The 14,816-nt window shown below is 42.7% G+C and overlaps 1 protein-coding gene across 1 annotated transcript in view; it reads left to right on the top strand.

Moving 5' to 3' along the window:
• The window catches only part of gpc1a (glypican 1a), a 44,692-nt gene that overhangs the window by 24,718 nt on the left and 5,158 nt on the right, over window positions 1–14,816 (top strand). Inside the window, exons 2-8 of the mRNA XM_070961404.1 lie at window positions 7,083–7,241; window positions 8,860–9,077; window positions 9,540–9,713; window positions 11,482–11,647; window positions 12,410–12,540; window positions 13,286–13,423; window positions 13,779–13,909. Of these exons, the coding sequence (XP_070817505.1) occupies window positions 7,083–7,241; window positions 8,860–9,077; window positions 9,540–9,713; window positions 11,482–11,647; window positions 12,410–12,540; window positions 13,286–13,423; window positions 13,779–13,909 (1,117 nt within the window). The remainder of the gene's footprint in view (window positions 1–7,082; window positions 7,242–8,859; window positions 9,078–9,539; window positions 9,714–11,481; window positions 11,648–12,409; window positions 12,541–13,285; window positions 13,424–13,778; window positions 13,910–14,816) is intronic.

Here is a 14,816-nt window from a genome sequence, read left to right as displayed (position 1 = left end):
CAATTATCTGTCTGTAGCCATAAGCCAAAGCAATAACTATTCCCACGTCTGACATGCGAGCCAGCAGCATGGCACCATAACAATTGAAAAGCATAACAGTCGAGAGAAAGTCATTAATTCTTAGTGTCAAACAGAGATAAACAGACAGCTGCTGTCAAGCATTTAAATAAACTGCTGCATCAGCAACATGCTGCCTTTGATTAAATCTGGGTGTTGCCAGAACTAGCATTTGACTTGATTAATGCAAGTTTGTCTTGATGTGAGTTTAATTTGAGTTTCACTTTAGTCATGACTGAGCGTGGTTTTAGAGCAGGCGTGTCAAACTCATTCCACAAAGGGCCGTGTGGCTGCAGGCTTTTCCTCCAACCAATCAAGAGCATGCAGTCTGACCAATCAGCTGTCTGAAGACTGAGATCAGCTAATGAAATGAGTCAAGTCTGGTGTGCTGCTGCTTGGTTGGAAAGAAAAGCTTCAGCCACGTGGCCCTTTGTGGAATGAGTTTGAGACCTGTGGTTTAGAGTATATATGTTTCCTTGCAGCAACAGGCAGAAAGCACGTCACCAGTCTGAAGCCTTGTAAAGCCACACTTCCTCACTGACTGGTTTTGATGCAGCTCTGCGCTGCCCGCCTGGGTGGCTTCCTGTCAGCCTACAGTGTTGTGCAGGATGCCTGTTCACCTGCTTGGCACACGTGCCGAGGTTGGCTCTTACTTGTTGAGACGAGCTCAGGTATGTCGGGGCAGCCACGAGGAATGCGGGGGGAAAAGGGGAGGGCGTGGCAGAGAGAAGAAAGTGAGAGCCAGATGCGTTTGATGGGAAGAGGAAATGAATGGCTAAGCAAAGTTGTCTTGATGTGGTCTCCATGGCGACAAGTGTAAGCTGTTATATGTCTGCAGGCAAAACCAAAAACAAGTTTGAAATTGAATGTATTCACTAATGATTAAGGGCAAAATACCCTGCAGCTGACCAAGGTTCTGCAGTTCCTCTCATGCTGCACTTCGCTCCAGGAGGGCTGTGATGTCTTCTTGGCTTAATCCCACCATTAAATGAATGAATCCCCATAAATATTACATCAGACGTTTCCACATAATCAATACTTAAGAATTTACCTCATCGGGATTCATGCCAGTCTAATGTGGTGAATAAATGATTCCTCCTAATAATAAGCAGGGCAGTGTGAGTTTAAATAGATTTTGCCTTGACTACATCCCTGATTCAGAGTTAACAGGAACCAGACTGAGGCCATAAGGTTGACGGTTTGAGTTTGGGCTGTTGGTAAAGTGTAAGAGGAGAAAGTGGGTGAGCGGCGGCCTGAAATAGAAGGCAGTGATTGAACTGGTGAAGGAGGAGGCTTGATTGTGATGATGATTATGATACGGTGAAGTAGGATTTGTCCTTCCTGGATACATAAATGTTTAAAATCTGAGTGGGCAATGATTATACAAGAGGTTTTTGTGTTAGAGTTGTCCTTTAGGTTACTTCTCTTGTTTTATCCTCTACACAACTCCAGGAGTCTCACATCCATACCAGGTGATACACTGCCTCTTCTACTGCAGCCTGCTCTTTTACAGAGCTGCATGAAATCACTTTCTGCTGATCAGGTCCCCTCTAGGAAGCAGCACACCTTGTTAGCCACTGAGCTCTTCATATCCAGGAAAAGATATGCTGTACGCTCCCAGGATCTTTTTGCTTACAACTTTGGATTATGTGTGCATGCAGCCAAGTGGAGCTCATCTGAACTGTTCATCACTGTGAGCATCTGACAAATGGAAGTGAGGGGACACTCATAAAGAGCCAAGGTTGTGTTGGATTCAGCTGTCAATGTGCCTTTTTTCCTCTTCGGCCCGTTTTTCTGGTCATTTGAAACTGTGTAAATAAAATGAAAGTCAAACCAGACCCACACTATCGCCCCTCCTCTTGATAGCCCACAGGGAGTTTATCTTATCACTGTTGGGCAGAAACTAATACTCTGCATATTTATGATGTGTGTGTGTGTGTGTGTGTGTGTGTGTGTGTGTGTGTGCGTGTGTGTGTGTGTGTGTGTGTGTGTGTGTGTGTGTGTGTGTGTGTGTGTGTGTGTGTGTGTGTGTGTTACTGTGCTCTTGCATTTTTTTTTCTTCATGCCTCTGCGACAGCCATGACTGCAGGCATTATATTTTCGGGTTGTCCGTCTGTCCCATTCTCATGAATATGATATCTCAGCGCTGCCTTCAGGGAATTTTACACAAATGTCCACTTGGACTTGGGGATGATCTGAATTAAGTGGTCAAATTTCAAAGGTCACTGTGACTTCAAACAACACATATCTGTCCTTAACTCAAGAATTCTTATGTTAATTATGACACCTTCAAACTGTGCTGATTGTGTAGATCTTCTGTGCTGCCGGGTGTGTGAAGCATCCACATTTTACAATTTGGAGCTTCTTTGCGGCAACACTCATATTTGAAGTATTGTAGTCGACCACAAACTCATTGGTTCTGCTGATATTGAGCTTCAGGTGATTGTTGTTGCACCATGTGATGAAGCTCTCTATTGGTCCTCTGTACTCATCTGTGATAACAGTCTCTAAGTGAAGCATGTTTCTCACTGGAAATTATTCATACATCTCAGTCAGTTGGTAGAAGCATGCAGCCATGAGTGGGTAATTCTAGTGTTCTAGTTTAATTCTTTGTGTCCAGTGGATAGTGTACATTTTACAGCACTTGTTTCTCTGGCCCTCACTTCTTTGAAGCTTAAATCTTGGTTTAAGGTATTAGACTTAGGCCTGGGTTAAGTTACAGTTTCTCTCTGCTTCTCCAATATCATCTATCAGTTTGGAATCAGACAGAGTTCAGGTTTTTGTCCCGTATGTCTCTCAAGACTTTCCCATCCATGCAGCTGATAACCAGGTGCTACAAAATGGGTTGAGGTGTCAGGGATGTGATGAGTGAGATGAGGGCAGTCGATCAAGAGATGCTTCACATAGATGTGTGGGCTTTGGATGTCCAAGTGGTTTGATGTCAGGGCAAATCTTTGGTTGAGCGCTCCAGGTTTTAGGGTTAGAGTTAGCAGGAATGCTAACCCCAACAGGAACGCTAATCCCAACCCCCATCACCTCACTGCTTCCTGACGTGGTTATTGGGAGGGGTTGCACCTTTCCAAAACCAACAAAACAACAAACTCTTCCACCTCAGCAGCTTTTGTTTAGGTGCACAAAGGTGAGAAAGTAAGCAGATTTGAAATTCTCTCTCAAGCTGTCTTTTCCGTCCCTCGTAAAACTGCGTGAGTTTTCCGCCTTTCATGTGGACCATAAAGTGCAACTCATAAATGCCTTCCAGGGGAAACTTCCCAAACGTGTTATCATCCACATATGATGATAACGTTTTCGCACAGCTGTCGAGTGTGTCGATTCTCCACAGCTATGAACATGTAGCCTTCAGATGTGGTTGCTCAACACTTGAGTACGAACAAGTTTGTTTAAAGCATCTTCTGGCCTCCTGTAGGCTTGTGGTGGGAGAGCCGTACTTAGAAAGGTGAAGTGAAATAACCAAAACTGAGGGACAAAAAATTCTGTAAAACCAATTTATATTCCAGCTTCCTTTTTTTAGTGGTTGGTCACAGCTCCTGGCTCTCTGTCTCTCACCCTCTATCCCCCTCTAGCATCTCACTTACTTTTCTCATTTGAAAGTGTGTGGGTGTATGTGTGTGTGCATGCCCCCCTCAGGATGTGGACTTATCTAAATATATGCTGAAGCTTGAGGGCAAAAACAGCGTGAGCAACCAAATAACCTATAGAAACCGATTTTGTTTGACTCCTCTCCTCTCCTGTCCTCACCTCTCCTTTACTCTCCTTTTCAAAGTAGCACTAAAAAGCTTTATTTCTTTTTAAGGCTTTGCTTTAAAGGAGTTTCTACCATTTTGATAATCTCACTCTTTCACTGTGTGCGTGTGATTGCACAGTGACTTTCCATTTCCCATCACAAATCCCTTGAGCAAGGCACTTGCCTGCTGTAACTCATCTGTCTGCATGTATTAGCATGTTTGCAAGCTTGCCTTTTGTACATGTGTTCATGTGTCATGGCTGTGCTCACTTCTGTCTTTTCAAGTAAATTAAGTTTTTATAGCAGGATGCCAGCTGCTTCCATTACCCAGCAACCCAGGAATGCAGTAAAGCATATGTGTCTGTGGTAAACGCCCTCCAGGTTGGTAAGCAAAGCAACAACAAAATGCCAACATTAACTGCAGCACATGAGCATCCAACGATAGCGTGTGCTGTCTCTGAACCACATGTGTGACACTGATGGTGTGGTTTTAAACCTCAGCAGAGGAAGCTGTCTTTATTCTCAACCCTCGAGACATTTTTAGAACATTTTTAAATAAAATGTTGACACTGATGCTGATTGATACACCTGTGTATCACACCTGTCCTCCATTTTTTAGCTTCTAATGGTCAGTTTTTGAGGAGAATGTGTCAGAGGGGATGATTTTAAGTCAAGCTGAACTATGAAATATGATCTATAATGATACTGTGCTATTGCACACATTTTTTTGGCATATTCCTGGAAACAGAATCTAACCCTCAACCCTCTGGGTGGCCTTTTTTTCCCTCAACATTTAAGAGCTGCCGTTGCAAGGAAAAAGATTAAATTTTGTGTTTTTGTTTTTTAGTACTTATTTCTTATCTGCCTGTTTAAGTGTTAGTCAGTACCAGACTTTCACGGCCCTGCAGAACACTAATGCAGGGGGACTATCACACATAGATGTCTTTTTGATAATTACAATTTTGACCAATAAGTCAAAACAAATAGTAAAGATATATTTACCGATTTCGTAGTTCTTTTGAAAATGGTTTTTAATTTCAGTTTGACTTCAAATGCTGGGGACTCCCTCATTTCCCTCATGTTGACTTGAGCAGTGCCTGATACATGCAGAGAGCTGATGCAGGAGTTCTCTCTTGAAGCGAGATTGACAGAATTGTGGGAGTCGTGAGAAAATTCACAGTTAAAGTGTGAGGACGCACTTACATTTTTGAAAGCTTTTTCCAACTTTGAGCACTCCGACTCACAGCTCAGTGGAAAAAGCAGGTGTGATTAGCAGCAAGTGATTTCGATTGATGGTGTTCAGAGGAGTGGAGCGTCTCATCTCAGACTGACTGACCTGCACTTGACATTTGAGGACCACTGAAGAGATGAGGAGATTAACGAGTGTCCTGGTTGATCTGTGGATGAGTTTGTGTGTGAAGGTTCAGCTCCAGCTCCGCACTGGTATTCCTGTCTCATCTTAAAACAGCCCAGAAAGGGATGTGAGAAAAGAAGTAAGGTGGTGCATAAGGTGCTATTTCCTGTACTATGGCTGCCTGTCTCTCTGTCTCTCTGATGCAAACACACACACACACACACACACACACACACACACACACACACACACACCAGCCTGTGCCGATGAAAGATTCATGGTGATGATGAAGGCGTCTCCTCTTCTGCTCCACTTACCCTTGTGAACAAATTCTACCCCGCAATCCACCCACCCACCCACACGCACGCACACGTGCACACACACACACACACACACACACACACACACACACACACACACACACACACACACACACACACACACACACACACACACACACACACTCAAACCCAGGACCTGTTAAGAAGAAAGAGAGCACTGATGCACACAGCTGTGGGGTACTTACTCACCCTTAACCTTCCCAGACGTTGGCACACACACACAGACACACACCCACCCACCCACCCACCCACACACACACACACACACACACACACACACACTGTCAAGAGACTGATGCTGCAGACTGCTTTCTAGGCTGTCTGGCAGAGTCAGTGTGTGTGCATGTCTATTTGTGTGCATGTGTGTGTGTGTGTGTGTGTGTGTGTGTGTGTGTGTGTGAAAAATATCTTTATTTTTACTCTCCCTCATGGGACAATCCCCAAAGAATTGAAAAAAAAAAGCAGGTTTGGGTTGATTTTATGCTACCTTGTACTTCTACTTCTACTGTACTTTTTAAGATTAGTTTATAACATATGATGCATTGTTATAGAAAAACTGCCCAACGATATAAAAAGATGTCAAAATAAGGTCCAGTTTCACATTGAAATGCTCCTTACATGTTATTGCACCACCAATAATATTCTAATAATCAGTGAACATTAAATGCTCTCTGAACTTTGACTTGTAATGGAGTATGTAGTATTGCTGCTTATACATGAATATAACTTCTACTATCACTATTTCTTCCATCACAGGAGAGGGCATAGGAAAAGAGGCAAAACATGCAACAAAAGTCCCCTGCCCAATTCAGACCAGTGGCATCCTTAATAAAATTCCAACAGGCTTTTGTTGTACATAAAGTTTCTTAATTCAGTGAACCTGCTTGCTGTGTATAAATTCAGAATAGTGTATATACTGTACAGAGTGCTTTTCAGGTTGGTAATGAGATATAAAAGGATTCCAGGAGTGCAATAAATGATTCATGCAGTGGTGTGAGGGGTATTCAAATCGTTTGCTGAAGAAAAAGTAGCAGAGCCACATTGGAAAAACACTCCAGTCCAGCATTCAAAGAACAGAACAATATACACTATGTCCATAATTAAAGTACTCGTAATGAATGCTGCTTCCAAAGCTCCAAAGTATTGATGATTAACACATAAGATTTACATTGTAAAACTGGATTACTTCAGTGTTAAACCCTGGTGATGTGTCATACTGTTATTGTCCAAAACAAAACAAAACAAAACAAAACAAAACAAAACAAAACAAAACAAAACAAAACAAAACAAAACAAAACTCCCATTTTAGGGAATTTTATGCTTTTATTAGTACACCAAGTACACCAAAGCTGTATGGAATATACAATTACCTGTGCGTGCAGGTAGCGTTTGATGTTTTCCGTTGTCACACATTGCCTCTTATAGGCTTTGAGAATGTTACCATGCTGTGGCTAAGCAGATATAACATGTTCACTGTTTGAGCTTAGTGTTAGCATGCCAACACTTGCTATATTTGAAACATATTTAGTAAATTAATTGAATAAAATAATTAAATTAATGAACTTCTCCGTCTTCTCCACTTTGCCAGGTGAACATCTGAGGATGTGTCCTCAGGGTCCGACCTGTTGTACCAGCGTCATGGAGGAGAACCTGGCCGGCCTGAGCACCCGAGAGACAGAGGGACTGATCAGAGAAGCCGGCAGGTCGCTGCAGGCTGCCTTCAACGCTCTCCACAGGAGCTTTGACAGTAAGTAGTGCGTGTGTGCGTTTGCAGGATAGACGCTCATTACTGGCTGAGCTCAATACCAAAGCTTCAGCAGTGGGCCCAGAGGAGTGTGACATTTGTAGTTTGTGTATTTGTGAATTTGTGTTTGGTACAAGCTCTGACTGTGCTCAGTGCTCAATCCTGCAGCTTCAGTAGTGACGATGTGTGTGTGTGTGTGTGTGTGTGTGTGTGTGTGTGTGTGTGTGTGTGTGTGTGTGTGTGTGTGTGTGCGTATGTGCGTATGTGCGCGCATGTGTGTGTGTGAGGTTGGATATGTTTGTGTCCTGTGCATCAAGGGGACCCCTGACTGGGTGTTATAATGAGAGCAGAGTCAGCCAGACACAATGAAATGTGATAAGCCGATCCCCTGATCTGAAAGGGGCGCGCACGCACGCGCACACACACACACACACACACACACACACACACACACACACACACACACACACACAAACAGAGGGATGTCCCCTGGGGCAGCGGCTGGTTCAGCTAATGAGCAGTTGACCCACTGAGGAGCCGAGTCTGCAGATCACTGCACATCAGAGAAAGAGAGGGATGGAGGGAGGAAGAAAAGAAAGAAAGACTGAGAAGTGCCACTGCTAACAATCCGGAGTTAGACAAACATAGTAAGTGAGAAATGTGACATTAGTGCTGAATAGAAACAGTCAAAATAAAAAAAAGAAGACAAAAAAGAATGAAAAGAAACCAAGAGCAGAAGGAAGACTAGTCAGAGGAGGAGGAGGACATTATTATTAGTCTCAAAGCAGCAGGCCACCTCAGTAGCAGTAATGTGGTTGCCCATCTGGTTGTGGTTAGAACAGGCTGGCACTGGTACACAGCCTTTGAAGCACGGGGGGAAAGCCCAGACCAGTTTGCTGCAGAGACAGCAAGCTGACTCCCTTATTCTTTCTGTTTGACCTCTCTGTCACATTGTATCCATCTGGCTGCAAAGAAAATGCAAAGACATCTTGAAAAATGTTAAATAAATGATATGTATGTAAATGATATGTGCTAGTCACTTATAATGAAAGGAGAGTAATTCAGTGCCCATCTTGATAACAAATAGATGCATGTGGCTGTATTCTAATGCCATGCAACATACAATGGGTTAGTTTTTGGGGGATCATGATGGGCAGTACATCCAAAGCCATTATCCACTGATATTTAATTCCTCTTTATTAATTCCTCTTTATTAATTGTATTTCAATTACTATTTGACATTATATTGGACATTTTTCTATAATGAACTGGTATTTAAAGCTGCACTAATTAATATGTCTAAATAAACAATGGCTCAAATGACTGTGTGATGTGAAAGAAGTCATAATTATGAGTCTATAGTTCCAACTAGCAACTAAAAAGCTAGTTGTCTAAACAGGCAAATGTTCGCTAGAGTTTTCACTATATTAACTTTATGAGGCTGTGATTTGTCAGAAGTGTGTGGATGTTTAGCTTGTTGTGGAGTTCTTCCTCCAAGTGGCAAAAAAATAAAATAAAGATGGGTTAGTGTTCAAATATTGCTTCTGTTCTGATTTTCTTCTTCTGTCCTCCTTCTCTTATTTCTCTGACTGTCAACCCATCTGTCCGTTGTCTCCTTCAGCTTATTTCACTGACCTGCACAGTCGTTCTGAGCGCTCCCTCCAGGAGGCGCTGTCTCCACTCGGTCCTCTGTATTCGCAGAACACCCGTTTCTATGGAGAGCTGTACACCGACCTGCGGCAATACTACCGGGGCTCCGCGCTCAACCTGGATGAGACCCTGTCTGAGTTCTGGTCCCGCCTTCTGGAGCGCACCTTTAAAACCTTTGCTCCCACAGACGTGAGTAAACCCACCAGTTCAACTTAAAAGCCTTGTCACATTTTGAATGACGGATTGTGTTGATTCACATTTCTGATCATGATCTTCAGACCGTGTTTCTGTTCTGCATCACAAAGAGAATGTGATGCACATTTGCACAATGTTTGCCATTTTTAGATTCACCACTTTTACAACACTTTTTCATCTATTATTACACTTAAATGCATAACTAGAGCTCATTGGTGTTCAGCATTTTTTAAATATCTAGTGACATACTTCTCTCTGAGAGGCTGATCATGTAATCACAACGTCCTGGACTAGAGTCTAGACTGGGACCTTTGCTGCATCTCACCCTCCATCTGTCTCCCCCCCGTTTACTGCCAGCTCTATAATGCATGTGATCTAATAAAGGGGGAAAAAATGGCCAAAAAACAATAACATACCTCTCCTATGTGTCCCCCCGTCATCATGTCTGTCTGGCAGGTCAACCTGTCAGAGGACTACCTTGAATGCGTTGCTAAGCAACAGGAGACGCTGCGACCATTTGGAGACATCCCACGGGACATGAAGGCAAAGGTGATCCGGGCTTTTGTCACCGCCAGGTCGTTTGTCCAGGGGCTAATTGTGAGCGGAGAGGTGGTGAGGAGGGTCTCACAGGTGAGTGTGTGTGTGTGTGTGTGTGTGTGTGTGTGTGTGTGTGTGTGTGTGTGTGTGTGTGTGTGTGTGTGTGTGTGTGTGTGTGAATGAGACGTACAGAGAGACACATGTGTGAGGGAGGCAGACAGAGAGAGACAGGATGAGTTGGTGTGAGAGAAACTGAGAGTCAGTGTTTGTGTCTTAGTGAGAGCAAATTGTGCATGTGTGCGTGTGTGTGTGCGCATGCTGGGCTGAGCTCCAGAGAAGCAAATATGATGGATGCCTGGTCGTCACACCCTAACTGTCAGAGAAAATGTCTCCACCCTATAAATGAAAAACAAAGATCGTCAGAAATAAAGCGTCAGACTCTGCCATCACAACAAAGCTCTTATTTGGAGGGATGACAACACTGTGTGATGATGCAGTTTTTCCCATCACAACACACTGTCTGATGTGACTGTGCGATTGTTTCCCTCTATGTGTATTGTGTAGGCTTGTCTGACCAAGCTTGTATGATCATAAAGAGACTTTTTCTTTCATCATCTGTGCCCTATAAGTAAGTCTGCTGAATTTACTGTGCTGACTTCACCCCAAATCTTCACCCCAAAAGTTAAAGAACCACATCACAGATTTTTCATGTTTCAAGCTATTTCCCCCCACTCACATATTCAGCACTTTACATCACTGCTAATCATTTTGCAATTATTCTGCTGTGATTTAGACGTTTGAATGTATTTTCCTCACAGTTCCAGGCGTCCTTTCATTTCTGTTCATCTCCAGTCAGAGCACATTCTTGAAACCAACTGTTCCCTAATCAATCACAGCGAACCTTGTGTCTGCATTAATGTTCGTCAGTGCTGCGCTATCGTAATCAGTGCAGACTTTTTAAATCAGTCAGCACCTAAACCACATTACCACACAACGATAATGTAATGTTGACACAAATTCATGCAGACTTGATGTTGACAGTGATGGATTATACAAGCCGCTTTCAAGAGTCTGTGGACGGATTTTCATGCAACCCTAAAAAAGTTGGGGTGTTCGTAAAAGGGATGTAAAACAGAATGTGTTAATTTGATCATCCTTTTTATAATCCATATACTCAGATGACAACAGTACAAAGACAATATATTTAGTGTTTTACCTCAATGCATTGATTTTTTCATACGTATGCTTATTCTGAATTTGATGCCAGCAACACATAAAGGCAGACAAAGCGAGCCATCATTGCCATCTCATTCAGGCTGTGTTCTTTAAAATGTTGTAACACTGCCCTCTACTGTTCAGAATTTTCCTTCAGCTGTCTGTTGTGCGTGGTCATCATGGAGTGAAGTCCCTATCGAGAATGATAGGGGAAGAGCTGAACAGCTACTTGTTTTTGAAATTAGACATTTCCCACAAGAGGCAGGACCTAGTATTTATATAATCATCGTTCACTAAGTGACTCTGGATATAGACATCCATCTTTCAATGCTGGTGGCTCTGAGGTTTGTGATGCTGATATATACATTAACAACCTGGGATCATAAAAGATGAGTGGTACAAACATTGCCAGGAATCCATCCAAATATCTACTAATGCACAAAAAAATCAATGCTACAGCTAATGCCACAATTACTTCACTTCACCTGAGAAATATATATATATATATGTGTGTTCGTGTGTACACACACACACACACACACACACACACACACACACACACACACACACACACACACACACACACACACACACACACACACATATATTTATTTATTTGTCTATATCTCCTGTCAAACCTTCCCAGGTGTCTCTGAGTACAGAGTGTATGAAGGCCCTGATGAAGCTGGTTTACTGCCCCCACTGTCGCGGCCTGGCCTCCGTGAAACCCTGCTCCAACTACTGTTCCAACGTCATGAAGGGCTGCCTGGCCAACCAAGCTGACCTGGACCCCGAGTGGCAGAACCTTATAGGTAAGATTCAGACCACAGTGAAAGACAGTGTAATGCTGGAGATAATCCAGATGTTCAGAGGCCATCATGCAAGAAGCAGTCAAAGCGATTTATTTATTTACTTATTTGGCACAGATGAATGATTTCAGAGAATTTGGCGTGTACTTGCCGTTTTAGGTATTATGAAACTTATGAGTGGTCCAGACTTGTTGCATGACTCATGTACCCATACTGCCTTTCTCATAAGGGGAATTTCAACACCGCAACTTGCAGTAGTTGTTAGAAGCCTCTCAGATCCCACAAATGCACGACTTCTCATGAACAGATTCATGATTCAACATTAGCATTCATCGAGCTAAAAAATAAGCAATTTAGAGCAAGTTTGTCCAGTTAATAGAGTGAAGTGAATCTGACTCGACAGAGGTTTAGGATAAGAATATGAAAATGTGTAGGGGTGAATAACAAACATGCATTTAAATCTAATGTCCAAACTCATAGTGATAAATAGTCTGTTTCTAATGTATAACAATGATTTTGTCTGTTGGGACTGAAGTAACTTCTTTGCCACCAGAAGGCCTTTTCAAAGCCCTAAAATCACAAATGCCACTCATATTGATTTTCAGTATTACTTAAGACAATATTAAAGAACGCAAATTAGTGATTCAGACTGCTGTGTGACCAGTTTATGTCCTGTAAAATTGTGATGTCATGGCTTGGGAAACAAATCAAATCAAAAAAACTGGCTCCGAGGTTAACTTCTCTTGTTCTTCTTCCACCATTCAGACACCATGATCCAGGTGGCCTCTAGCTTCAGCACTGAGCCCAGTCTCGATGTGGTTCTCTCCTCCATCCCTGCTCGGATCTACGAGGCTGTTCGCTTCCTGCAGGAAAACATGGACACATTCACAGCAAAAGTAAGATGACTCACTTTGTCTCATCACTCACTGAATTTGCCCAGGAGCGTTTCATCCAGCTCGTGCATCCTCAGAATTATTTGTCAAACCCTCTTCATGAGGTTGTTGGCTGAATTTGATCATTAAGCATTACGAAATATGCAAAATCATACAGAGAATTATTATTCTCAAGGAGCGCTTACCTTGAGTACACCTTCAGCGGTAATGGCCTCCATTTCTCACCACTGTGTTTTATTGGTTTAATAGATGTGTCCCTCAAATAAGGCTGGGTGGCATTACAGCAGCTCGGCCCCTGTAACATTTTTGCTGATGTATAAATCAGTGTCTGCTTAGTGGGAAAGCAGTGAGTGCAGCTTTAATAGTCTTGGCCTTGCTTTTAAAGCCAAGCTGTTCTATTCCAACACTTTAAATTCACTTTATTGTCCAGCTCTGTTTATGTCTGTTTACACTGACATATAAATGTATATGTAATCAAGTGTAATATTTCCATGTGTATCTGTCACTTCACTACTTATCATTGGAGGCAATATTAAAGCTATGTTCTTGAACACGTTGGCCACGGATTGAAAAACAATCACAGTTCGAAACGCTTCGATGGCAACATCTAGTGGAATTGTTTGTGTTCTCACAACTGTTGCAATACAGACTAACCAATAATATCTGATTTGAAGTGTTAAACCTCACAGTTCACAGCTTCTGGTACTCCTTTACGCTGATCTGTGTCTGTGTATCTTTGTGTTTGTAGGTGTACCAGACATGTGGAGCCCCAGGTGAACCAGGGACAGGAAGTCCCACCCCTAATGAGCAGAGGAAGAAGAGTGGCTCCCTGACCGCATCAGAGTACAAACCCTCTCCAACCGCTGGACTCAGACTGGAGATGCAGGTGTGCACATGTACACGCATAGACACACACACAAACACACATATAAATGAGAGGAGAGGGTTATTATGGGAGTAGTTGCAGAGTGGATTGTTTGTGCTTGAACAGATATGTTATTTCATGGATGAATTTCTGGCCATCTTTGCGCCACTCTTTCTATATGTGAGAACTACATCCCTGGTTGTTATTGCATATGTTGTATTTTTGGTGCCTTTTGTCAACTTACAACAGATATGTTTAAAAAAGTCGTGAGTTACATCCATTGAAGGTACGACAGATATTCTGTTGCAGCTGAATGTGAGTAAAAAAAGTCCATTCCTGACTTCAGAATGTGACTCACCAGTGTCTCTGTCCTCAGGTGTCAGATCTGTCCAGTAAGCTGAGGGAGATGCGGCAGTACTGGGTCCAGCTTCCCTTGGCACTTTGCAGCAAACTGGCACCTGGGGGCGCCAGTCAGGATAAATGCTGGAATGGAATTACCAAAGCCAGGTGAGGAAGAAAGCAGTAAAACGCTGCCTGTCACTGACCGTCCCAAGCTTGTTTAAGGTTTAAATTAAACTAAATCCCCCCTGCCTGTCTGACAAGATATCATTTAACCTCAACTTTAAAATATTTCTTTGGTTTACATCAAAAAACATTTGCTCTCACTCAAGTTTATTCCTATTTAGTACACGTGTTTATTTACTTGTTCCATTTCTGACCTCTTCAAAAGAGCTTTGTGAGCCTGGATCCTTAATGCATCATACATCATGCATTCATTCCTGGGTTTGATGCATTTCTGATCTCAGTCATTGACCCCATGTTGATGTTGTTGATGCTCCTGCAGCCAAGCTTTCAAACCAACCACTCCTCCATCCCCCAACAGAAAACTGGATTATAGAGCACTGAATAAAACACTTTCACGGTCTGAAAAATCCACACAAATGTTAACCATATAGCATGGAAAGAAGATGCATCATGTAAAGGAAACACATGTTCTTCAGCACTTAGAAGCTGAAAGAGAGGAGAATAGAGCACAGAGAGGAGACAGCTAGCTTTCCATAAAGTTGCTATGAAACAGGCCAGTTCTCTCCCCGCTGAAGCCATTTGCATCCTTTGTGTCAACAAAAGAGGCAACAAGCTATTTCTTCGCAGACAAACTGAAAACAGCAGCATATGGAAATTTATTCTAAGGTGTTTCTGAACTGACATTTCTTCGATTCAAAAGCCTCTGGGGATTCACGCCCTGCAGCACTAGTATTCATGGCCACACACTGACACAACCCTACATGATGTTCAGCCCCCTTTAATCCATGTCTACATGCACTCACCACGCCAAGCAGAACGTGCAGATGTGTGAAGATGTGTGTGAGAGAGAGATAAAAAGGTGAGAAAGGCCATGAAATATAGATGAATC

This window comes from Chaetodon trifascialis, chromosome 4 (genome assembly GCF_039877785.1).
Source record: "Chaetodon trifascialis isolate fChaTrf1 chromosome 4, fChaTrf1.hap1, whole genome shotgun sequence".
NCBI classification, from domain to species: domain Eukaryota; kingdom Metazoa; phylum Chordata; class Actinopteri; order Chaetodontiformes; family Chaetodontidae; genus Chaetodon; species Chaetodon trifascialis.
The sequence above is the reverse complement of the archived record's forward strand: the minus strand, read 5'-3'. Positions and strand labels throughout refer to the sequence as shown.